Source organism: Salvia splendens, chromosome 12 (assembly GCF_004379255.2).
Source record: "Salvia splendens isolate huo1 chromosome 12, SspV2, whole genome shotgun sequence".
Taxonomy (NCBI): Eukaryota; Viridiplantae; Streptophyta; class Magnoliopsida; order Lamiales; family Lamiaceae; genus Salvia; species Salvia splendens.
The window spans coordinates 1108989-1136535 of NC_056043.1; the positions used below are offsets into that span (position 1 = coordinate 1108989).

Consider the following 27547-nt stretch of genomic DNA (forward strand, 5'->3'; position numbering starts at 1 on the left):
CCGAACACCTTCTCCACTAAAGGAGGGATAGCGGTCATCCGAGGTGATCGAAAAAGAGCAAGTGTGTTCGCAGATTGCGCTTAAAAGTGCCGAGCAATCAGTTCGGCACCATCAAGCATAGCAATCACAGCAGCCGGAATCAGAGGCCGGCGAAATGACCGAAGTCACACCGGAGCCGAACTCGATGGTGTACGGCACTGAAGCCGTGATTCCGGTTGAGATCGGCATATCCAGTCCCCGAACTCAATTTCTCCTCAGAAATGAATGGTGACGGACTAAGAGCCGAACTACATCTGGCCGAAGAAAGAAGAGAATTGGCCTGCATAAAAGCAGCCAAGTACAAGGAGCAAGTAGCCCGGTATTATAACCAAAGGGTGAAAAAGCTGCAATTTCAAGTGGGAGATCTCATCTTGAGAAACAACGAAGTAAGCCGAGCAGAAAAGCTGGGCGAACTCGAACCCACATGGGAAGTTCCATATCGGGTGTCAGAAGTCCTCGGCAAAGGGTCTTACAAATTGACTCACGTGTCAAGAGCACAAGTACCCCGAACATGGTACGTTTCCAACCTCAAAAAGTTCCATTTGTAAGAGACAGTCCGGTCAATGTGCTTTCTTTGGTTTGCTTGGTTTTTGTTCGTCTCTATGTGCTTTTTATTTGTCTATATGCGTCTTGTCTGTCTATGTGCGTGTCGTCTCTTACAAATGTTACTGAGGTATCTTGTTCTTCGAAGGCTGATCCCCTTCTTAGAACATATACAAGCTAAACGATTGTGAGTCAAAGCTTCTACAGAGGATACAAGACCACAATTCAGCTTAAACAAGCAGTTCGTCCGAAACGAGCTGCAACAAGCCAACGATTGTGCGTCAAAGCTTCTAAAGAGGATACAAGACCACAATTCAGCTTAAACAAGCAGTTCGTCCGAAACGAGCTGCAACAAGCCAAAGATTGTGTGTCAAAGCTTCTAAAGAGGATACAAGACCACAATTCTGCTTAAAAATCAAGCACTTCGTCTGAAACGAACTGCAACAAAAGTCCGATTCTCGCGATAAAACTTGCCTGAATTAGGACAAGGGAAAGTCCAATCCATGCGATAAAACTCGCCGAATTAGGACGACCAAGTTCGGTCAAAGCAGTTTACCTCATAAGACCGAGGACGACCATGTCTAGTCAAAGAGGTTTACTGCATAAGACCACTTCGGTTAACTGGGAAAGTCCGATCCACGCGATAAAACTCGCCGAATTAGGACAAGGGAAAGTTCGATCCCGGCGACAAAAATCGCCAAATTAGAACACAGACCAAAGACGAGTCCGGTCAAAAGATGTTTATTTCATCAGACCAAAGACGAGTCCGGTCAAAGATGTTTATTTCATCAGACCAAAGACGAGTCCGGTCAAAGATGTTTATTTCATCAGACCAAAGACGAGTCCGGTCAAAGATGTTTATTTCATCAGACCAAAGACGAGTCCGGTCAAAGATGTTTATTTCATCAGACCAAAGACAAGTCCGGTCAAAGAAGTTTACTTCATAAGACCGAGGACAAGTACGATGAAATTTTTTCGCTAAGCTGTAAATACACAGTGTTAGAAGCGAAAACAAAAACAAAATTTCATTTTCAAATCTTGTTCGGCACACAACTCCGCTACCCTACAAGATGGCGTTACGCTATTACAAAGGACTATTCTACTGTCCAGGGTTGCTAAAGTTGAGCCATCTATTCACAAAATCCTCGTGAAGCTGAGTTCGGGCGTTCCAGGCAGCTGCAGAATAAGCAGGTCGACGAGATGCTCTAATCGACCTGCCACCTCTTCTCTGAGCCCGGGAAGCCCTAGCACCTCGGCGGCGAAGAGTCTCTTCACGAAGCATTTGTTGATCTTGCTCACTCATAATCACAGCTCCTCTACGAACTTCAGCCTGTTCTCGTCTTGACGTTTCCGGCTGTTCCAGAGTTCGTTGCTGACTTGGAGTACGGTTTTGAGCAAGTGAATCAAAGGTTTGATCTGGAGTGCGAGCATCTGTTGGCACGATATGCCGAAGGAATCTTTCTATGGAGGGGCGCCGAGAAAGAACAATGTTGTACCGAGAAGCCCAGCGCCGCAATGATTTCACAACTTGTTGGCAAGCCGAGCTCTCCAGCGCATTGTTCCTCCGGAGTACATTATATTCCTCCCACAGTTCGTCAACTCGACTCTGAACATCTGATATGGTCATTCCCCCGCGCACACGGATGTAATCCTCGTACGCAGTCCTCTCAGCAATGGTCGTGTTCAGCTCGGCCTCCAGATCATTCTTATCGGACTCTAAGTCCTTATTATCGGCCTCCAGCTTCACTAAACGAGCCAGAAGCTCGTCATTCTTCGTCTGATCGGCTATAGCTCTTTTCTCAGCTTCGTCTAAAGCCGAAGAGTACAGCCGTTTCCAGTGAAGTATCTCCATCTCCTTGAGTACAAAGCAGCTACGTCAGTTCGGCATTTCAGCTTACCGAGCAGGTAGTAAACCACAACAGGAGTAAGAGAATACGAAAGGCTAAACGAAGACACAAGAGCAGAAAGAAGAATTTTTTCATTCTAAGAAAAAAATTTTTCTATACAAGGAGGGCTTCAAGGCCATTTTACATAAGGAAGAAACTAAACTAAGAGAAGGGAGACGAAATCATACTTCGCTAGCCTCGTCTCCGCCTTCTCGGTGAGGTTCAGCTTCCTTCTCCTTATCTGCTTCAGCTTCAGCCTCTGCCTCCTTGCTCTCCCCAGCCTGTTCGGCGCCACCGTAGCCGATCTGCTGCGCCTCCTGATCGGCCTGCTTATCGCCGGCCTCCAGCTCCAGCGGCTCGGCCTCACCCTCTCCGTTGTAAGTCGAAGCGGGTGAAACGGGTCCCACGGAGGCAAAGATAGCCTCCAGGTTCTCGTCCCGATCAGCTCGACAACTCCGGACTCGGTCTGCAGAAAGCAGGACCGAGGATGAAGCGAGCTCCTCAAGGAGCGGCAGATTCTGAAGCCGAGCTGCTATCTCTCGGCTGTACAGAGGCAGCACGACGTCGGCCCCCTGCTCGCCCTTATCGGCAATTAGCCTTACCAGACTACCGACAAAGGCCGAGAACTGGCTGCTCAAAAAGAGTTTCTCCGTGTAAACACGGAGACCCTCTCCTTGGGCAACCACGGCGGCAGCATCACTCCGTTTCGTCTGCTCTCGCTGGATGACGAGCTGGTTTTTGGCAAACTGAGCTTCATCCTGGGCCGAAATCCTAGCAGCTCGGGCTTTCTCAAAGTTTGCCTCAGCCTGCTCGGCCCGGTGACAAGCAGCCGCCAGTTTCCTCTGCATCTCAGCATAGTCGTTGGACGCTTTGGAGAGTTCGACTGCGACGAGCTTGGAGAGCATATCGTTCCTCTGAAAATGGATAAGGAAAAAAGTCAACAGAGGGCACCAAAAATACAGGACAGAAGCCAAGCCAAAGAATCAAGAAGACAATTCACCTCGGCGAAGTCCGTGGGCCATAAAAATGGCTCACAGATATGCTCCGAAGGAGGCGCCAAGACCACGTCTTTCTCTGGCGCTCTCGGGGGCTTCTGGGTCTTCCCCTTCCTACTTGCCGAAGTCGACTCCGGCTTCTTTGGACCCGAAGAGGTCTTTTGCCTCTTCGGATTCTTCTCGGCATCAGGCGCCGAGCTGGTAGCCTTCTCTCTCTCCGGCTCCTTGGACTCCGAAGATTTTCGGGTAGCCTTGTTCAGCATGTACACTGCCAAAAAGCAAGAAAGCAAGGTTAGTTTTCTTCGTTAAAGCAGTAGAGCATAAAGATAAAGAGAAATCCTCACCCTCGGCCTCTTCGTCCGAAGACGAGATGTCGAACACGACGTCGCCCTTGACGAGCTCAGACTCCGTGTATTGTTTCCTAACTATGGGAATCTTGTTGAGCTCGCCATCGAGCTCGTCCAACGGTTCAGGCCGAGGATGACGGATAACGGACTTCGGCCCTCTCCAGGGAAAACTAGGAGCCGCAGTCCTATTATAAAAAAAGAAGCGATTTTGCCATTTCGGCCATTTGGTTTTACAAAAGGCCCTAAAAGGCTGTAAAGGGACCAAGTAAAACCAAGATCCCTTCCTTTTAAACTGGAAAAAATTAAGGATTGCCCTCAGAGACAGATCCTTATCTAGCCTACGCAGTTCGGCAGCAAAAGCCGATAAGTGCCTCCAAGAGTTCGGAGTCACCTGACCTAAAGGGAGTTGAAAAAAATCTAGCAACTCTACAAAGGCAAGGGGAAGGGGGAAACGAAGCCCGCATTCTAAGCTGGCTTCGTAGACGGTGGCGTAACCTTCCGGCGGCGAGTCCGCCCTATAAAGGTCGTCGGGAATCGCAACCTTCCCCCCAGGAAAAGAGTATTTTTCGTGAAGGGATATCACAGTATCCTTACTCAAGATACTGTGAAAATACTCTACGGTCTTCTCCCCGGATTCTTTCCGGCTAGAAGACCCCTTACCCCCTTCACCACCGCTACCAGACTCAGACGAAGAAGAAGCAGACATGGTCCTTACTCTTTGCAAAATCTGAGGAAATTTTTTGAAAGCGGAAGAAAATCTTTTTCGCAAAGGAGATAGAGTGCAGAAGAAGCAGTCGCAAAGGTGTTCAAACGATGAAGAAGGGAGGTATTTATCAGATTCGGCGAAGATTTCAAAATCGTCACACCGTTTCGAATCCCACCTTTTCAGGATTCAACGGCCGGATTTTACTGTCGCATTTAATGCAGTCACGTGCACGGCACGTCCCCTGACGTCAGCCTCCCCCGTACCTTTATCCAGAATGCCGAAGTGACTCGCTTCGCCGAAGTGATTCACTTCGTCTTTCGGGGGGGGTAGTGATGGGGTACGGACTAAACAAGCCCAACAGCAGTGACGGCCCATCAGCCCAAAGCCCAAGGAAGAGTATGAGTTCGGCATTACCAAAGAGTTCGGCCTCAGCCTACAGCTCGGTAAAAGCCAACCAATCAAGCTCTGCTCTCCAGTCGGCACCAAGCTCTCGGATCGGCAACCAAAGCAGTTCGGTCTCAGTAAGAGTTCGGCCTCAGCCTACAGCTCGGCAAAAGCCAACCAATCAAGCTCTGCTCTTAGGTCGGCATCAAGCTCTACTCTCAGATCGGCAACCAAAGCAGTTCGGTCTCAGTTTTCGACCGAACAAGGAGTTAGTGGACCCATGCAGGATTTCCACGACTTCCAACATACCCACTACCACGTGGCGTCAACTCAGGCCACGATCTTAGGCCATGACCTACACGACCTCCACGACCTAGAGTGATGATGTAAGCCACGATCTTAGTTCAATGTATAAATAGAACTTAGATCTGGTAGAAAGGGGTTAGAATCTCTCTAGAGAAATAATCATATAGCAAGTCTGTGTTGTAAGCTGTAATTCGCAGATCAAGCAATACAAACCTGCCCCCATTTCTCCCCGTGGACGTAGATTTACCTCAGTAAATCGAACCACGTAAAATTCTCTGTGTCGTAATTTATTTTTACGAGCATTCATCATCATCAAAAATTCGCGGAATCATCACTTCCCCCCAGGAAAAGAGTATTTTTCGTGAAGGGATATCACAGTATCCTTACTCAAGATACTGTGAAAATACTCTACGGTCTTCTCCCCGGATTCTTTCCGGCTAGAAGACCCCTTACCCCCTTCACCACCGCTACCAGACTCAGACGAAGAAGAAGCAGACATGGTCCTTACTCTTTGCAAAATCTGAGGAAATTTTTTGAAAGCGGAAGAAAATCTTTTTCGCAAAGGAGATAGAGTGCAGAAGAAGCAGTCGCAAAGGTGTTCAAACGATGAAGAAGGGAGGTATTTATCAGATTCGGCGAAGATTTCAAAATCGTCACACCGTTTCGAATCCCACCTTTTCAGGATTCAACGGCCGGATTTTACTGTCGCATTTAATGCAGTCACGTGCACGGCACGTCCCCTGACGTCAGCCTCCCCCGTACCTTTATCCAGAATGCCGAAGTGACTCGCTTCGCCGAAGTGATTCACTTCGTCTTTCGGGGGGGGTAGTGATGGGGTACGGACTAAACAAGCCCAACAGCAGTGACGGCCCATCAGCCCAAAGCCCAAGGAAGAGTATGAGTTCGGCATTACCAAAGAGTTCGGCCTCAGCCTACAGCTCGGTAAAAGCCAACCAATCGAGCTCTGCTCTCCAGTCGGCACCAAGCTCTCGGATCGGCAACCAAAGCAGTTCGGTCTCAGTAAGAGTTCGGCCTCAGCCTACAGCTCGGCAAAAGCCAACCAATCAAGCTCTGCTCTTAGGTCGGCATCAAGCTCTACTCTCAGATCGGCAACCAAAGCAGTTCGGTCTCAGTTTTCGACCGAACAAGGAGTTAGTGGACCCATGCAGGATTTCCACGACTTCCAACATACCCACTACCACGTGGCGTCAACTCAGGCCACGATCTTAGGCCATGACCTACACGACCTCCACGACCTAGAGTGATGATGTAAGCCACGATCTTAGTTCAATGTATAAATAGAACTTAGATCTGATAGAAAGAGGTTAGAATCTCTCTAGAGAAATAATCATATAGCAAGTCTGTGTTGTAAGCTGTAATTCGCAGATCAAGCAATACAAACCTGCCCCCATTTCTCCCCGTGGACGTAGATTTACCTCAGTAAATCGAACCACGTAAAATTCTCTGTGTCGTAATTTATTTTTACGAGCATTTATCATCATCAAAAATTCGCCGAGTCATCAGTGTTTGTTTTCATTAATTTGTATTAGGCCATGGAGAAAACTCCATTCTTGATCTTGAAGTGGGTGTCAATGGAGAAGAGGTTTTTGTGGTGAATGAGGTAAAGATTCTTGGCTTTCTTTGATTACCCTTTTTTCTGTTTCTGTTATTGGCGTAAGGGCTTCTCCCATTTTTGTGGTTCTTGTCTAAAGTTCTAATCTTTACACCTTAACTAATGATTTCTCTTGTTTTCTTGGATTTTATTTTTCATTCATTTTGTGTTGGGAAATTTAATTCTTGGTGTAACTGAGCACATTCTTTGTAGTTGAATGTTCTTTTCCATAAATAAAGCAGCATTACCCAATTATTTAGCCTTGTCTCCTAACCTGACTTCACCTTCAAAGCATTATTACACAATTATTACAATCGCTTTTAGTTTTGCTGGAATGTGGGGTTAGTTGCTGTCTTAACCACTTGATTTAGCTAACATTCTTCACATTTTTGTGTAGCATGTTCCTCACAGTCACACCTCATTTATTGTTTGCTATATTTAATATTGATGCCTTTACTTTTTTATTGTTTCACACCTTTCAAGGGGGGCTAGACAACACACCCCCCCCCCCCCCATTTCAAAATTGCAACTGTTTCTTTCCCTTCTATGTAGGGGGCATGCCATCCAACCTTGCTTTCTTTGCCAGAATTTATTGCCTTACATTGACCTTTTCATCTTTGTGCATCAAAACCTTTTTGTCCTAACCTATTATTTAGGCTGTTTGTTGGTTTGTAGTAACTCATTTCTCTTGATAAATATTGCAGTTTGCTGTTGTAATAACATTACATGTTCCCTTTAATGATGTTATGGACCACTTTAGTTTACTCCTTTGGTCCCAAATTGCCCTTTTGCTAACCACTTCTTGATTTTTGGATTAGCTTTTGTGCATTTTCTAGCAAATTCTTGTATGATTCTTGTAGAGATTTTGCTATCTTGTTATTCGGCAGGTTGTCTGAAGGTGATCTTAACGAATTCCCGGGAGGGGTAGCGAGTTTCGAGCTCATCACAAGATTCTGCTACAACAAGGGGAAAGTGATCATAACTCCTCTCAACATTTCAATCTCACTTCATGGAAATGGACAGTCTATCTGACCTAACGCAAGAGGTTCATGACTGGAGCTGGCACGAGCTTCTAGCAGCGTTGAAGCAGTGCCAGGAACTGCTCCCTCGAGCTGGCTCAGTGGCATTGCTCGACAAGTGCTTGGAGTCGTTGATTGGGAGAGTTGCATCGTCTTGTCAGACAAGCCCCTCGCCCTCTGTCTCATCTTCAGATGGCTCAGGCTTCAGGCTGTCGTGTGACACGAGAAGCACGGAGAGCTTGAAGAGTGGCGCGTTTAGAGCCACGTGGTGGTTTGAAGATCTCGTGGCGCTAGACACTGATCTGATCCGAATGCTGGTGAAATTGATGGTGGCTAAAAAAATTGATCATGGGATAATCAGCAGATTTCTCTTCTACTATCAGAAATCAAGATTTGTCACTGCCTCAGCTGATGAGAAGATCGAGATCATCGAAGCTGTTGCTGACCTGCTCGATTCGTTGGATGTGAGGTGCATTTCGTACAAGAACTTATTCGGGATGCTGAGAGTTGGTCTGAACTCTAGCAGCCGGGATAAGTTGGAGAGCATGGTCGGTTCACGGTTAGATCAGGTGACCTTGGATGATTTGCTCGTCCCATCTCCTGTAGGGACGAGCTGCCTCTATGATGTGAATCTTGTTCTTAGGCTAGTGAAGTCCTTTCTTGGCAAGGGCGTTTGCTGCTTGCCATTGAGCCGGCTGAGAAAGGCTGCAGTCTTGATGGATCTGTTTCTAGCCGAAGTAGCCCCGGATCCTCACTTGAAACCGTCCAAGTTCTTGGCGCTGATCATAGCACTGCCCGACTCGGCTAGAGACTCGTGCGATGGGGTGTACTACGCGGTGAATTTGTATCTCGAGGTATCCATCTTGCATAATCGATTGTACTAATGTAGTATCTATAGTAATACTCCCTCTGTCCCGACTTAAGATCAACATTTGCTTTTGGCGCGGGGATTAAGAAGATAGTGTTTAGTAATTTATAAATAAGTGTACAATTAATTAATTAGGAGAGAGAATACAGTAAGAGAGATAATCAGCAGTCGCTATCTGTCCCGATAGATGATCGTTCACGTGTGATGCAGGTTCACTCGGGCTTATCCGAGGAGCAGAAGATGATGGTATGCCGTGGATTAACCTACTCGAAGCTCTCTCCACAAGCACTCGACCACCTCACGTGCAACGCCAACTTCCCTCCTAAATCCGCGGTTGAAGTCGTCGCCTCTCAGCAACACATGCTAAAAAGCTTGCTTCTCGCCACTTCAACCGAGGGGTCGAAGCAGGTCGTGCTCTACGCAAAGAAGTTCAACCTAACGGACGAGAACGAGAAGATCAAGGCGCATCTCCAAGGGATGCAATGGAGAGTGGTGGAGTTGGAGAAAGTGTGTTGGAAAAAGCAAGTGCATATGACTAAGGTGATGAAATCAAAAATGGCAAGCCATAGTTGTGCCAAATATGCACCTAGGCTTTGTTCATAGAGATGCATCAAGATTTCATTTTTTTTAGGTTTTTGCATCTAAAATATTATTGCATAGATCTATGTACATAAAATGAGCAATGTCCCTTTTTTTGTTTGTAGTGAGATAGTTGTCTTAAGTCATGTGCTTATTCACAAAAATGAAGGTTTGGATGTATGTATATAAGCAATGTTAGAAAAGGTGTGTTTTGTGTGTTGTTCATTTCTGTTGATTCTCAGCAAATTGGGCCACATTTATAATCAGTTCCATGGCCCAAACAAAATGGGCTTTTAGAAATAACATATGCGTATGAAATATGCCCATATAAAAGATTATTGGGCCGTACAGAAAACATGGGCTGGGCCTATTTCTATTAGTTTTGTAATGGGTTATTTACTTAAATATAATGGATTTATTTACCCCTGCATTCACTATTTTTTATTTAGATAAACTTAATAAATATTTTAAATTAAGTTTTTATAATGATCCTTATTAATTTACCAAGTCATTAATTGCAATGCAAATAAAACAATTCGTTTTATTTAATCTTATCAAGGCTCATGATATTTTTGTTGGTATAGCCTTTCAATTAAAATCAAAAGAGTGAAAAAAGTGATGCCTCCTCTCCAATTCACTCTCTAGCTCACTCCCCATCATTTAATTTTTCCTATCATTAATTCTATAGTTTATGAGTTATCCATTTTGGAAGTTTGAAAACAAATGTGTAGTACAATAATTTACATTAGTGATTATATGATAGTCAATGATAGGAGAATTTTAACTTGTGATTGAGTGCCTAAGCAAAGGAACTAATCACTGATATAATTACATTGAAAATATCAAAATAATTAACTCTATAATTAAGAGTATTTGATGAAACTTTGATCAGAAAGTATTACAATAGCTTAGAGCTCCCATGTTCCGCATTGCATTGAATTTGAATATATGTTCTAAATACTCCATATTTTATTAGTTCATTAAATTATACTCACTTATTAGTAGTCTATGGTTCAAGATTCAAACACTTATATTTCCTCATTCCTAAGTAAAAAAGTACATTATCTAAAAATTAAATTAGTTTCTAAACTACTCATTTTCCTTGCATAGAGTATGGCCACGGTACACATAACTTAGAGTGTCCACTATGGAGTGGACGCGACTATAGCCGCGAGGGTGGGCGGTCGGCGGGCGGACTATAGTGGCGAGGTTGTCCGCCCCGGGGGCGGACGTGGCGAGGGTGGGCGGGCGGGCGATCGCCGGGTGCGGGGCGAGGACGCGGCGGGGGGGACATAGCCGCGCCTATAGGCGCGGCGACTATAGTGCGGACATCCGCCGCAGCGCATGCGGCGGCGATTTTAAATTTTTTTTCCTCTATAAATACCACTCCCCACCACCTATTTTTCACCATTTTCACAAAATCCATCCACTCACTATCTACACAACCACTCTCTAAAAAATGCACCGAGGAGACGACGAATCACCTGACTCTCAGGAATCGGGATATGGCAGCAATCCATCAAACCCCTCGGCCTATCCTTCGCAGCCATCGGGTTTTGGCGGATATGCTTCTCAGCAGTCAGGCTTTGGCGGATATGCGCCTCCGTCCCAGCATTGGAGTCGGAATCAATCTCCCCCACCGTGGGTATCGAGTCCACCCCTTCCTCCATCTCAGTCGTGGAGGTCTTCTCCAACTCCGCCACCTTTACAGCGGAATCTGAGTCGTTCCGCATTTGGAGATTACAGACCCAACCTAGACGCGCTTCACCAGCCGCGTCCAAGTTCCCCTTTCCAAGCCAGCCAATCTCCGTTCACCGAAGCAGATCAAGACGCATTTGATACTATGATGGGTCTGCTCAGTTCTGGCATCCCAGATACGCCGGCAGCACGGGTGGAAACGCCCGTTCCGACCGGAGGAGGTAGCGGCAGTCGGGGCGGAGGTGGTAGGGGCGGAGGCGGCAGTCGTGGCACCGGCCACGTCGGTGGGCGCACGGGCAGCGGGGTCGGCATTCCGAGTGGCGAGGGCAGTGGCACTGGCGGTAGCGGTGGCTCTGGTTCTGGGTCCAACCGGGGTAAGCCATACACCAAAGACGAGAGCATTGCCGTGGCGAAGGCTTGGGATGCTATCACTTCGGACCCCGTGGTTGTAGTTGTATTTTATTTTAATTATTCGTTGTATAATTTTACCGGTTTGCAATACAACGAATATTCGGCCATAATTACCTCGTTTTCTAGTTATTTACACTGTGATTATTTAAATTACATTTGATTGAAACTAAAAATATTTTAAAATGAAAATTGATTATAAAATTTGGGGGCTATTGGAGGTGTCCACTATAGTGGCGGAAAAAGAATTTTGGGGCTGTGGACAACAAAATTGGGGCTGTGGACAAAAACTGGGGCGGGGCTATTGGGCGTGTCCGTCTTATAGTGGACACCCTTAGAATCCACACATTTTAATTCTGGATACATAGCAAACAAAAAAAATCAAAGAGTTGAGTTTAGAGCATCTCCAATGGCGGACGTCCGGTCGGACATCCGCGACGGGCGACCGGGACGTCCGCCATTGTAACGAAGCAACTCGGATACGGACGTCCCGTAAGGACGTCGGATGTCCTCGGACGTCCGGGCGACGGGCGGGCGGACGTCCGCCATTGTGGCGTGGGTCGGACGTCCGGTATTAATTTTTTTTAAAATCTATATATACGGCTCGTTGAACTTCATTTTATATCCGGTATTAATTTTTTTTATTTTATTTCCGTAAATGTAAATTGTTTTATTTGTGAATTTGTGATTTTTTTTATTGCGGGAAGTCCTAGTGGGAAGGGCGATGGGAAGGGCGGATTGTGCAGGGGAAGTCCTAGTGACGTGGCAGTGGGATGGGAAGTCCTAGTGATATTGCAGGAGGTGTTTTTGAAAAGTCCTAGTAGATTTCCGAGTGGGACATCCGTGCATTGGAGATGCTCTTAAAATATTGTAATTTAGGATACACTTATATTTCCTCAACCACTTGTTGCAGGGACAACTATATAGTGCAATTCCAGCTGGTGATGGTCCACGTGTCTGAATGTGATTTGGCTTCATCCCCACTTATCTTTTCTTATCCAATTAACAGTGACTGATCCTACGATGTGTCCCATCAAGCCAAGCCACATACCAGCTAAGCTGCAGCTGAGTTAACTAACTGCTTGCATTTTCAACTTTTACTTGTTTGGTCTGCAATTAGAAGTTTCGTTTGTGGTAGCACGAATTTTAAGACATTTGGGTGAAAAATGAGTAAGTGGAATATGAGTCTTACTTGTATATATTAGTTTTAGATAAAATGTGAATGGAATGAGTTAGTGGAAGGTGAGACACTATTACTATTTATGGTAAAAGTATTCCATTTTTCTCCAAAGAGTATGAACTTTGGGTTTGACACGAGTTTTAATACATTATTGGTACAGTAAAAGAGAGAGAGATAAACAAAGTTTTTTAAGTATTGTTAGTGGAGAGTGAGTCTCACCTCATTAAAGAGAAGAGAGTTTCTAAAATTGGAATGTTCATATTCTTTGGGGACGAAAAAAAATTGGAACGGAGGGAGTAGTATTTTATTTTGGCCAATGAATGAACTAAGACCATGTTTGGTTGGCGGGAAAGTAAAGTTGGCAAGGAAAATTATTCCTGTGAAAATGAATCCCGGGAATATGATTTCTAATAACTTTACTTTCCCGTGTTTGGAAAATATCAAGATTTGAAAGTATATATTTGATTTAAACACTAAACTAAAAATATACTTATCATTTTTTATTTATAAAAAATAATAATACATATTATTTAATAAATTATTAATTACAAATGATAATAATTATATTATTTTATTTATTATTACGATGGATAGTTTAAATATGGATTATACATCATAATATATAATAATACAATAATAAATAAGATTATTATTATTATATTTACTTAATTTTTAATTGAATAAATTTTATAATTTAAAATTTCACTACAATTTTCTTGTCAATTACTAATTTATAAAATAATAATTATTATATTATTATATAATTATAATTATATTTAATTATTTAATAAATTATTATTATTATGATAATAAAAATAAAAATAAATATTAATAATATAGTTATAATTATGATAATTTGAATTATAGTTATTTATTATCCTGAAATTAAGTATGGTTTATACTTTTAAATTATTTTTAAAACATTGTAATAAATAATAACAATAATGATGATGATGATAATAATAATAATAATAATAATAATAATAATAATAATAATAATAATAATAATAATAATAATAATAATAATAATAATAATAATAATAATAATAATAATAATAATAATAATAATAATAATAATAATAATAAACTGTACTATATTGCATTAAATATGTAAGAATCCTAAAACTGGGAAAAAGAATACCTAAGAAAAGTTAGGATTCAGAATCTTGGAAAGTTGTACTAACTTTTCTTGTTTCAGGATTTTGATTACTTTCTCAGTTTGATTAAAAACGAAAACAAACACAAGAATTTAAAATTTAAAGAATCAGATTACTTTCACAGACAAAATCCTGGCAACCCAACATGGCCTAAAGGTATATATGCTAGGGCGTGTTCAGTGTTCGCCATTCCAAATGTATTGATTAAATTCCTTTGCTATTTGTATAAGGTTGGGCGCACATATTCTTAAATCAATTGGCTTGTTCGAGGAGGCAGAAATAAACTCATATTTGCATTTATGGTTTATTTATTTATTCTCTTTATATGAGTGTGTTCCCAAAAATACCCCTTCAAACTCCAAACAAAAATTTTCAGCAGGCATTACCCCAAAAGACCCCATTACAATTTTCAACTTCTTTTTGTGCATCAGACCAGAGTCTCCAACAGCATGGTGAAGAGGCGTATCCCCTTCCATACCAATAGTCTCCAACATTCGCTCCACACTATCATTAGCAGAGCTTAAAGTAGTTGGGCAATTTCCAGATAGCCGGGTTCATCAATCTTACGATCAAAAGCATCTACGGCTTGGCGGAGGGCGTCGAGGTTGCCAGACTCGGTAGCTGAGGCGAGGGGACGAAGGAGAATAGGTGTATCGGAATGATCGATGTCATCGGCGTAGTCGACGCCTTCTTCCTTGAAGAGAGCGGCGGCGCCTTCGTCGTCATCACATTGTCCATCAGCCACCGCCATCTTTGGAATGATCCCTCTGCAACAGCACTACAATTTTCAACCTTTTTGATCAATCTAGTTCAGAAAACAAAGATTGGATGAAAAAAAGGGCACCAATCAAATTAAAAGAACGAATTTAATCAGAATGTAGTACTAATCAGCATAACAAAAGGTAGAATGAAAACCTTATGCCCCCTTTCAATGTATTTCATCGCCACGAGCTCTTTCCGCCTCCTTGTTTCACATAAGGCTCACCACACCAAAATTTCCACTCCCTAAATCCATCACAAGTGCATATTTCTCTATTTTTTATTCTCTTCTCGCTTCGCTAAATTGTGCACAAAATCCCAAATCAGCCAACCACACAATCACGGAAAAAAAATCAACCTTGCTCCACACCCTACAATAGCTGAATCAGGGAAATCAAACGCCAATAAGAAGAAAAATTGAATTGAATTGAATTGTAGAATCAAAACGGAAAAATTGGGCGAGAAATCCGGAATAAAGTTGCGTTCAATTCTGGGGTAAAAACATAATCTCCCCTTCAATTCGGGGTGTGAGCAGCGTGCCCAGAGTAGTTTTCCAAAACGCCGATGCACGCACCGGCTGTATGTCGGAGAAGAAAGAGTGGATGCCGGGTTGCCTAGGGTTTGCCAAATGTGAATGTGAGGAAGGAGAGAGAATCAGCGATGGTAAGGGAAGATGAGGGGCAAAAATGTAATTGCACAATCATTTCTTGATGTAAAAAGTGAAACGAGAATTGAAAATCACCTAGTTCGTCAGTTTTTTTTCTTGCGTTAAATGCACTGAATAGTGCGGGCTTCCTCATATCTAACGGGCTGGACAGTAATAAAACCATAACCCTGAACACCTGATTTAGCCCAGAATTGAGCCCATTTCTGGGCATTTCAGGGAAGGTGAACGGGTCCTAAGCCTAATCATAGCCAACGGCTCCAAGAATTTTTATTTCTTCCTCGGAAACAGTGTCCAACGTGGACTCAGAAAATGTACGATCACAGTCCTACGTGGCGGAGCGGCTTCCCAGTGAAGCCAAGCGTCTACACCATCACACCAATATCTCCATTCTCCACTGCCTATATATACCCTCTCACTCTACTCTCAGTAGCAGTCACACTTAAAAATCTCTCGCAGTTTATCTGTTCGATAAATTGCTCCAATGGCAAACCGCGCTGCAATTCTTGCTATTTTCGCCGCATTTGCGATGGTGGGCCTCGCGAATTCCTCGAAATTCGACCAACTCTTCCAGCCTAGCTGGGCGTTCGATCATTTCACCAACGAAGGAGAAGTTGTTCACATGAAGCTCGATAATCACTCCGGTATTACTTTCTCCCCTTCACAGCATTACTCTGTTTTCTCTTGTTTTTTGCTTTTTCTTACGTGTTTGATTTCTTAAAATGCAGGAGCTGGATTCTCTTCAAAGAGCAAGTACTTGTTTGGGAAAGTCACTGTGCAGATCAAGCTTGTTGCTGGTGATTCTGCTGGAACCGTCACTGCCTTCTATGTAATCTCTCTCTCTCTCTCTCTCTTCATTAATCTGAATGATCAATTTTACTCTGCTCTTTTCATAGTGTAGTTTCATCTTGAGTAAAAATGTGATCTTGATAAAGTTTTTTTTTTGTTTGCTCGAGCTTAAAAATGCGATCTTGATAAAAAAATTGTTTGCTTGAGCTTAAAAATGTGATCTTGATAAAGTTTTTTTGTTTGCTTGAGCTTAAAAATGTGATTCTTTTCATACCATAGTTTCATCTTGAGTAAAAATGTGATCTTGATAAAGTGTTTTGTTTGCTTGAGCTTAAAAATGTGATTCTTTTCATACTATAGTTTCATCCTGAGTAAAAATGTGATCTTGATAAAGTTTTTTTGTTTGCTTGAGCTTAAAAATGTGATCTTGATAAAGTTTTTTTGTTTGCTTGAGCTTCGAAGTGTGATTCTTGATAGGGTTTTGTGAAATGTGCAGATGTCATCTGAAGGGCCTTACCACAATGAGTTTGATTTTGAGTTCTTGGGGAACAAAACAGGGGAGCCTTACCTTGTCCAAACAAATGTGTATGTTAATGGGGTTGGAAACAGAGAGCAAAGGTTGAACCTTTGGTTCGACCCCACCAAGGATTTCCACTCTTACTCCATTTTCTGGAACCAGCGCCAAGTTGTGTAAGCTCTCCCTCTTTCATTGCAGCAGATGGAATAATATGTTCTGAAAAGTGGAAAGAAAGCAACTTTTGACACACCATTTTGGAAAAAGATTGAATCTTTATTCACAATCATATACCCTACTACATCAATTTGCTATCTCTTGAATTATTGCATAATTTGGAGACATAAATTTGGGAAATCTTACATTAATATTTGAATCTTGGTGGTATATTTGGAATATCGTTTTTGGAAATCACACATTTAAATACGAATATGGCAGAATTTAACCAAATTTCGTGATTTTATAGTCAATTATTATTAAGGCCTTTTGAAAATTGATGGTGGAAGTAATGAGTGTTTCAATCTCCATTGGCAAATTCCTACATTTTTTCCTTAAATCCGAGATGAATGTTGTTTGATTGGATATTCTCAATCATGGCAGTTTCTTGGTGGATGAGACACCAGTGCGTGTGCACTCAAATTTAGAGCACAAAGGCATCCCATTTCCCAAGGATCAAGCAATGGGAGTCTATAGCTCAATTTGGAATGCTGATGATTGGGCCACACAGGGCGGTTTGGTGAAGACGGACTGGTCCCAGCGCCCTTCGTCGCGTCCTACACGGGCTTCGAGATCAACGCGTGCCCGTGCCCGGGCGAGGTCGCGGCCACCGACATCCAGAAGCGGTGCAGCAGCAGCGCCGAGAGGCGGTACTGGTGGGATGAGCCTACCGTGTCGGAGCTCAATGTGCACCAGAGCCATCAGTTGGTGTGGGTGAGGGCGAATCATATGGTGTATGATTACTGCTCCGACACGGTGAGGTTTCCCGCCAGGCCGGCCGAGTGCGAGCACCACCGACACTAGTGTGTGTGTGTAATAGGGTTGGGAATGTTTCACTAGTCATTTGACATGGGCTCCATGTTTTATGCTTAGTTTTTGTTCTATGTTACCTCCTTTTTTTTGTAATATATTTTCATTTCATTAGGTTTATAATAAAATTTTTGTTCTTGCAATTATTGGTGAGATTGGCTATGACAAATTGCAATTGTTCCTCAACCCAATATTTACTATAGAATTTCAATTCTCGTTTTGAGTGATTTTTTTGAACATGTGAAAGTTGTGAACAATTAAAGAGGATATTATTTGAAAATAGTGAACCTCCATGCTTAAAGCAAATTGATTCAAGGCTACAAAATATTCAAAATGAAAATGTATGGACACATTTGGTTAATTTATCGTTTAAATTTATAATTTAAGATGTTTGGATGAATTGTTGTGCAAAAAGCTCTTCTTGGCATAATTTTAAATATAAACTCCAAAATAATTTTTGCCAAAATAAATTAAGGATCATCATCATAAGATGTGTTGCTATAAATAGTGAAACAAAGTAGTTAGGTTTGAATTGATGTGCTGTCATTGGATTAAATTTTTAGTGGACTACAACTGTATATGAACAATAGATGAAAAGAGTTTACTAATTATGATTCAATTAATTTTATCAATTGTGTTTAATTAATAATTTAATGTAATCATCATTCAGGTAAAGCTTGATTATGTAAGACATATAAATACACCAAATGCAATAATTGAATGTAAGATGGGAAGCATTGTACAGACCAATCACATAATTTACAGGAGATGAGAAATGATTGCTTCTTCTCTTTATCATTACAAGTACAATAATTCAGTCAAAAGTAATATACATTTTCTATCCACTATTCATTAAACAAAATAATTATTGTTTGTATAAGTGTATTAAAATAATAAGATGAACACATGAAATATACTCCATGTAAAAGTACAATGTTTTAGATGATGAAAGTTAAAAACATGGGTAAAATAAAGGACATTTGTACTATGTTTTTGAATTCAAAATTAATGATGCTTTCCAATTTCCATCCCCACATTTTGAATTATTGGCAACAATGTATGTGACAACTAAAGAATTATGTTGCCCTTTTTTTATGAATGAATTTGGACCACATTGATGTCATGGTAAAAAAAATAATTGGAATGGAAGATCAAGAATCATATGTGCAAATGGAGGACCATCAATTATATTTTAGTATTTCATATACTCTACTCATTATGTAAAATATATTCAGTCACAAAAAACTCAATATATTATTTTTGTTTTACCTCACATTCATATTCTAGTATAGTCTTTTGTTTGGTTGTAACTTCATTCATTCTATTTTTTGCGTTCAGCTGAGTTCTCTGAATAAATTTAGACATTCATCCACAAGACTATGAAAGCTATTGTGTGGCTTTAGGGTTTAGAGCTTCTTGTTGTCGAATTTGACAATTAGTTTCCCGCGATTGAGTTGGGACTCGGTGCAATCATGTTAGAGCTTCCTTATAGGTCGAGTTGCAGTAGTGAACGTCATAACGTCTAATAACAAAAATGCTAAAATGCAAGGATAACCTGTACAATTAGTTTATGACATTATTAATAAATTTTTATATTATGATATTGGAAAAATGTCTAATCCTCAATTATTTTAAGCTAATGTTACTAACTTTTTTAGAATAATCTTATGGAATTATATAATTTCTTCATCTTCTTCTCTTTTTTTAGGTCTTATAACAATAGCCCAGTTAGTATCTAATGGACCACTCTTTTATTGGCCCACTTTAATTTGGGTTTAACATGTTAAAATTGGTGGATAGCTTGTTTTTAATTTGTCCATTTATTTTTGGATCCTAAAGCTAGTGTGGACTCGACTTGATTTGATTATGGCTATTCTTGTGAGGATAAAATTTCCAGAAAAAATATAGTACTCCTATATGAATTTCGATCAATATTATGAAAGATCCTATATATTATGAAAAATCATAAAGTTTGGATTTGTTTTCAGTTATCACGGTGAAAAAATAGGTCGTCTACGTATAATACATTCTTGATATTTTCCAGGTGATATTTTATTTATGAATAAACGACATTATTTAACTCGCCAGCGTTGACGTTCACGCATGGTTTCTTAGCTTTTATAACATAAAACTTCACCAAAAAAAATTCACTAGAGGATAAGTAAAAAATTCATGATTTCCTAATTGATTTTTAAATTGTGACCATGACTATAATTTAACCAAATTTAATTATTTTGCCAGTAATTTATCTTTTTCACAACATAAAATTTATCGTATATTATGTACTAGGTTGAATAATTTTCTTCGAACAACATAAAAAAAGTAAAACTAGAAAGCCTTGTTTCCTTCATTTTCATTCCAATTCATGATACGAGAAATCGGTGTGACTCATTTTCCCGTCAATGCGAATATGCACTAATCCCATTAAATATTCATCTATTTTTGTTCATGCATAAATACTTATGAAATAAAGATAGCAATTTATTGAAAACAAAAAAAGTAGTCGTTAGATAAAATAAATACATAACCGTATTGACACGGTCGGACCATTCAAACGTATTCAAAAACCAAAATAAATTGGAAAAAAGTGTAGTAGTAAATGCATTGAACCGTCCATAACCGTTCCACAGTAATAGAGGCATTTCATTTTCTGCACTCGTTTTGAAAAAATGATATTAAATAGTTAAAGTGGATAGAGAGTAAAGTAAGAGAGAGAATAATGTAGAGAAGAGTCTTATCTACAATATTCTCTCTCTTACTTTACTTTTTCTCCACTTTAACTATTTATAATTATGTTTTCAAAATGAGTGCGCAAAATGAAATGCCTCTATTACTGTGGAACGGATGGAGTATATATCTATATTCAATTTATTTGTTAATGAATTATTTAAATTCAGACGGTTCTGACCAACGCGTTTTCTTCTAGAAACTGCCAAATTTCTCATGTTAAAAATGAAGTATAGATTTGGTTCTCACTAATGAATTAGTATAAAGAGATTTAAATAATCCTCGTGTCCATGTTTGATTAGATTTTGCTTGTATGTGGGGTGGGTGGTCTTTCATTTATTTGAATTTCAATATACTAACTGAACCAGCTTCAAAGATAATAAAGTCTAATTTCAACCCAAATATTGGTTTCTAGTCTTGTAGAAAATGGTTGAGTAGGTTTTTATTGGGTGGTCAGCTAACATTTATTTGAGTTCAAATGTATTAGCTAGTTGATATTCGACTCAAATATTGACTTTTTCTCAAAGAAACAGATCGACGTTGGATTCACTAAATTGTCCAACATTAATGTTGGATTTAGAAAACGTAACTTGTGAGGTCGAACTGTACATAGTAAATAATATTATTGTTGGAGTAAGACGACAAAGGTTGTGTGGATAAGAGGCGACTAACGGAAATGAAGAGTTGGTGGAAGCGGCCAAATTTGATGAAGTTTTTCTGCCCTGATGTGCCGATGTTGGATCAGTCGACCCCCTTACTCTTACTATACATGGATCTGTCATTAACTGGGAATAGTTTTTTTTTACCAATCTATATGTAAAAAAGAAAACTAATTGCAAAAATTATCTTTACCAAAAATCGAATTAAGTCGGAATCATGCATTTCATACCATCTAATTCCGGATAGCGGACGGACCCGTAATTCAAAAATCCTATAAAATTGAAATAGCTAAGCGATCAATTTTGTAATCTTAATAACCTAGTTATATAGGATGTATGTCACCTTCTTGCCAACTATTTTATGAGATTTCATTTAGGTAAATAGTGATGCTCAATTAAGACATTTTTTGTTAGGTATGGAAATAGTTGGTATTTATGACCATAGTTGACTACCTACTAGCTCCATTGCAACCTACAAAAAATATATCTGCGTGAGTATTTTTTTAAAAATAGAATCTACATCTTTCCTTCATTTATCCACCTTACTGTAAATAACTTGAATTAGCAAAAAATTAGGAATTTACAAACAAACTACCCATAAAAAAACTATCACACACATGCTGTAATTGAACCGAGGAGCTCTTATTAAATAGAGTCTTGTAGTGTGCTTTAACTTTAGAGGGAACATCATTTTTGGTCCACGAACTTTGCCAAAGTATCATTTTAGGTCCGTGAACTTTGAAAATATCATTTTAGATCCGTGAACTTTGAGTTAGTATCATTTGAGGTACTTTTTACTATTTTCAAGTTTTTTTGGACGAAAATACCCTCCATACCTTAAAGTGTATATATTTTTAATAAATTTATCATATACTCATATTTTTTTTATAAATATCTTTACAATATATTTTTGACAAATTTTCTAAATATAATTTGATCTTAACTATTATCACTTAATTTTGTGACATGCAAGTAAAATTGCTTCTTCAATTTTTTATATTAATTTTTTTTTAAAATTGAATAAAGAACTTTCTTTAATAATAAAAAATTGAATAAAGATCTTTTTATAAATATCTTTACAATATATTTTGACAAATTTTCTAAATATAATTTGACCTTCAATATTATCATTTAATTTTGTGACATGCAAGAAAAGATCTTTATTCAATTTTTTATTATTAAAGAAAAGTTCTTTATTCAATTTTAAAAAAAATTAATATAAAAAATTGAAGAAGCAATTTTACTTGCATGTCACAAAATTAAGTGATAATATTTAAGGTCAAATTATATTTAGAAAATTTGTCAAAAATATATTGTAAAGATATTTATAAAAAAATTATGAGTATATGATAAATTTGTTAAAAATATATACACTTTAAGGTATTGAGGGTATTTTCGTCCAAAAAAACTTGGAAATAGTAAAAAGTACCTCAAATGATACTAACTCAAAGTTCACGGACCTAAAATGATATTTTCAAAGTTCACAGACCTAAAATGATACTTTGGCAAAGTTCGTGGACAAAAAATGATGTACCCTCTTAACTTTATTATTTAAGCTAAATCTTTTCATAATTTATTACACTAATTTAAATTCAGTGAAAATTGAAACCACAAACATTTTTAGGTATATATAATAATTAAATATTCGTACATTTTGACTTCAATTGGAATTTATTAATCTAGCTGTAACCAAGTTGGTCCAGCTGAATTGCACCACAGCACTATACATTGCCTATTGTCTTAATTAATTGTCACTCGGTTAAAGTTTGACTTCATTCATATAGAAACTCATTAACTGTTGGAAATAATTATGACTAAAAAAAGTTATTGGAAATAATTATGAATAATAAAAAATAACTAGAAAAAACATAAAATTTAGATTTGTTGGAAATCATCCCATAACATTTTTTATGGTAAAATTATACTACTCCTCCATCTCCCACTATGCGTCCTACCTTAACCGGTACGATTTTAAAAAAATATACTAATATAGAGCGGGTTGAAAAAGTTAATGAGATATACGTCTTACTTTTATATATTATTTTTATAATAAAATGTGAGTAAATATAGTTAATGGAATGCTGGGATCCACTACTAAAAGTGGTAAAAGTGAAGTGGGAAAATTAATATATGATGGACAAAAATAAAAAAATTAGGACACATAATGAGGGACTAAGAGAGTATCAGATTTGGTAGCTGGCGAAATCAATCACATGTGAATGCCACCACCACCGATGAATGTAACATTATCGTCTATTCATTACAAAAGCGACATTGTTTGGTTTTGAAAACATCAACAATATACTCTCTCCATATCATTAGAATTAAAACGTTTCTCTTTTGGATTGTCTCATTAAAAACGAAACGTTTCCTAAAATGGAAATAATATCCTCTTTACTTTTTTTCTCTCTTGCTATACTCTCTTTTCATTAATTTACAAAACAACATAAAATCTCATGTCGGAAACCAAATGTTTCATATTTATTGAGACATGAGAAGTATTAGAGCATCCACATTCGTGCTCTTGCCAACGAGCACGAATATGGGCACGGCCCACTTTTTCTGCCTGCTCTTAGGCAAGAGCACAACACCCACATCCGTGCTCTTCCGCAAGGACGAGCACAATGGTCCCACCATTCCATTATTCAATTTAAATAAAAACATTTCCACAAAATTAAAATACATTAAAAATACCTGGAATAATATTACAAATTATAAAAAATTAAAAATTACATAATTAAATTCCTAAAAAAATAAAAATTGCATACTTAAAATCCTAAAAAATAAAAATTACATAATTAAACTCCTAAAAAATAAAAATTACGTAATTTAAGCGTAAAAATACCCCCGGGGAAGACTAGTCATCATCCGACAATGCCCCAAACGTTCTTTGCAGACCCCGTATCATCGCTACATGCGATCGAAGTTGATCGGGTCATATTTGACCTATCGGCCAAATTGAGTTGGGCCAAACCCCCCCACAACGAGTTGGTGGGGGGTTGAGGTGGCACATAGGGAGCGGGAGTGGGAGCCGGTTCGGGAGCGGGGGCGGATGGAGTCGCTGCGCGACGGCGGTTGGCCGCCGCCTTCTTCATTCCTTGCGGTCGGCGTTGGGAACCGTTCGGGCCGGCGTTGGGGCTACCCAAGTTAGCTTTCGGCAAGTTCGCTAGCCACGTCTTCGGAGCCGGCGTCGGATAGGGATACCGACCTTGACCGTTTAGAGGAGCCGCTAGAGGAGGATGTTACGCCTCCCCTATACTTTGGATGCGACCGCGTCTCCTGCCAAATGTTGAGGTACTTGAACGGCTTGTAGTTCATGGATTGGTAGGTCGACAAGACGGAATTGATGATGTCGACCTCGCTCCGGCCGCTCCTCTCCGACCGCTCTTCCTGGAGGTAATACCCCTGGAACTTTTGGATTTCTTTGTTGGCTCTGTATATGGCGTTGCACACCATACTATCGTTGCGCTCGATTGTTCCAGCCGGCCGATTTTCATTGTACCGGCGACAGATGCCCCACCAATAATGATCGCCGGATTGATTCGTGCCAACCTCTGGATCTTCGTAGATTGACAAGAACGCTTTGAACAAATGCTCCATCTCCGCCGGAGTGTACGGCGTGCGGACACCGCGAGTAGGAGGAGTCGGAGTTTGGGAGGGGCCGCTCGACCTCGCTCTAGGCTCGGGTGTCCACCCGTATTTCCCTTCGGGGGCATCTTGGTCGTCGATCGGGTAAGGCGGTAGCCACCCGGAACTTCCGAACCTTGGGTTTGAAGAGGGACCGAATATTCCATTTCCGGACTAGGAAACGGTTGTGAACCGAACCAATCGGGGTTCCAACCGTGGGAGCCGGGGGTGATCGTCGTGACCGGACATTGTTTTGTTGTAAGAGTAAGAGTGAAAGAAAGATTGAGAATTGAGAATGTAAATGAGAGAATTTAGATGAGAATTGTGTAGTGTGGTGTGAATTTTTGGTGTGGAAGTGGGGGTATTTATGGATGAAAATGTGTATTTTTGGGAAAAAAATTGAAAAATAAATTAAAAGTGGGTAGAAAACGGATATAATTTTTTGGGAAGTGGGAAAATATTTTTTAATCGGATTTAAAAAAAAATTAAATTGCCAACGACTATGTCGTTGGCCAATAGGAAGTTGTCACGTCGTCTGCTCGCTGGCACAGACGTGCTCGATAGGAAGCTGTCACGTCGCCTACTCGCTGGCACGGACGTGCTCGATGCATCGAGCAGCGCAGTGCCAGCGGCAAGAGCGCAGCGGCGGACAGCTCATCCGCGCCGCTGGCACGGACGGACGGACGAGCTTGTTCTCGCCGATGTGGATGCTCTTAGTTACACATGACTATTCATACAAATTCAACCTTTATGAATTTTCGATCGATTTTTTAAATTAGATGAAACCCCATATTTTTGCCAAAGCTTTATAATTATTTTAATAATTTTTTTGTAATGTCAAAACAAATTAAGTGCTCACACCCATGCACTACATCTTTAGTAACCGCGTTAATTAATTATCACGCTTTTCCAATAAATCCACACTTACCCGTTTTCCCAAAAGATACTGCATTCCTTTTTGACCCGACCCGACCCGACCCGACCTGAGAGAAGGCATCGTCTATAAATAGAGGATCACTAGTTTCTCACTTCAGTTCAACTGAAGGAAAAATCACACAGCTCAACACCTCAGAAAACGCCTGAATTCACACACTGGCATTTCCTCGAACACGTCATGGGCAACAAATTCCTCCTCGCTCTCCTCACACTCTCCGCGTTTTTCCTCTCGCTCCACGCCGCGGCCGACGGATCCCCCCCCGCCGAATCGGATCTGTCGAGATCTCTGCACCAGAATTCGGAACCGGAGAGAACAGGTGCGGATCCACCGTCGGAGGCGGAGGCGCCGGCCGAGTGGGAGAGCAGGAAGATCGGGAAGCACCACCACTCGTCGGATGGATCGGTGGCGGGCGGCGGAGTCATCATCGGCGGGCTCGTTACCGTCGCTTTTGCCGCGGTTTATTGCTACATTCGAGTCACTAGGAGAAAACGTAGTGACAATTTGAGTTGATTTTTGATTTTTTGTTGGGGGATGTGAATAGTAGATTAGGGATTTGCTACTATTTAGGTTTGTAGATGGTGAATTTGGGGGTTTTGGATTCTGATTATTTTGAGGTGATCGGAATGAGTTACGGATTTCGTAGAGACGACGATTGGGAGGAAATTTAGCTTTAGCTCTGGGATTAATTTTAGCTTGAATGAGTTTTGTTACATTGAATTGATTATTTTTTTATTGCCTAAAGATGAATTGCGAGTCATTTTGTATTAGTTTATGCTTTTATTTTTCCTTTATAAGTGTAATATAATAAATATATTAATAATACATCAATAAAGTGAAAAGTTTATAAGACTAATTTCGATGGATAGATATAAAAATGAGACTATTGTTTAGGGTAGTTTGAAGTATAACAAAAGAACTCCCAAATATATGCTCATATTTTCTTTTTAGTCTGACAGTTATTACATGTTTCATTTAATTTTATTATATTGAGTAAGTAGGTAACACATTCCCCTAACTCATTTGTAGATAATTTCATTTCATTATTTTACCTATTTTTCTCTACAATTTCTAAATCAAGCTAAGTTAAAGTGAGATGGATATTTGCTAACAAAACAAAATACTCCTTCTATTATTCCCTCCATTCGATAAGAATAGAGATTTTGGAGTTTATACAGGTTTTAATATAAAATTGAAAATATTAAAAAACGTAGAAAGAAAAAGTAATTATAATTTTGTTAGTAGAAAATAAGGCACATCTCATAAACGAGAAAACATACAAAAAAAGAAAAAAAAAACATACCAAAATAGAAAGACAATGTTTATGAGACACCCAAAATTAAATATTTAAACATGTTTTATTTTTATTAGTTTTACATTAAAATCAATACGATCGATTATACTAATAAATAATGTGTTAAGTCGGCCATAATAATAATAATAATAATAATAATAATAATAATAATAATAATAATAATAATAATAATAATAATAATAATAATAATAATAATAATAATCATCGTGTTCGTGTTTTGCATCATTTTTCAGTCTTGACCGCATTATCCTTGATTTGCTTTTTGTTTTCTTTATTTATTTCTTACTACTAAGTAGGAGTAGTATATTTTTTAATGAAGAAATATTTCTTTATTAGCACATTTCCCCATTCAACTTGCACCTCCAATACTACTCCAAATTATCTAAATTAAACATAATTTTTTAATGAAAAAATAAAAGTGACTGAAATATTATTATTGAATAATAAGGCCAATCTCATACGATAAAAAAATTGTCAAAAATAGAAATAGATTAATCAAAAGAAGACAATGCTTGAGGACGCAGAGACTAATTAATGAATAAAGCTATGCGGCCACATTATGGCCAGCCATAAATTAATTAAATAACAAAAAAAATTAATTTTTTTTAAAATTTTTTTGATTTAATACTACTTGATTTTACTTTTATATCATCTTCATTATATGTTGTTCAACATGTTAGTGTTGCTCTTTCGTAATTTTTGCTCAACTTATTACTACTGTCATTTCTTGATTGTTGCTCAACGTATACAGTAATTCGTGATATTAATGTGTTTTACGTAATGGAATTCAAAGATAAGTATCAACT

The 27547-nt window shown here is 39.5% G+C and overlaps 1 protein-coding gene and 2 pseudogenes across 1 annotated transcript; all 3 read left to right on the plus strand.

The window, feature by feature from the left end:
* The first annotated feature begins 7616 nt into the window (after positions 1-7616).
* Positions 7617-9487, plus strand: LOC121759101 (annotated as a pseudogene).
* Positions 9488-15568: 6081 nt separating this feature from the next.
* Positions 15569-17622, plus strand: LOC121759264 (annotated as a pseudogene).
* Positions 17623-25606: 7984 nt separating this feature from the next.
* On the plus strand, positions 25607-25939 carry LOC121759103. Its single transcript, XM_042154603.1, has one exon. It carries the CDS (start codon positions 25607-25609, stop codon positions 25937-25939), a length of 333 nt encoding a protein of 110 aa, XP_042010537.1.
* The last annotated feature ends 1608 nt before the right edge of the window (positions 25940-27547 follow it).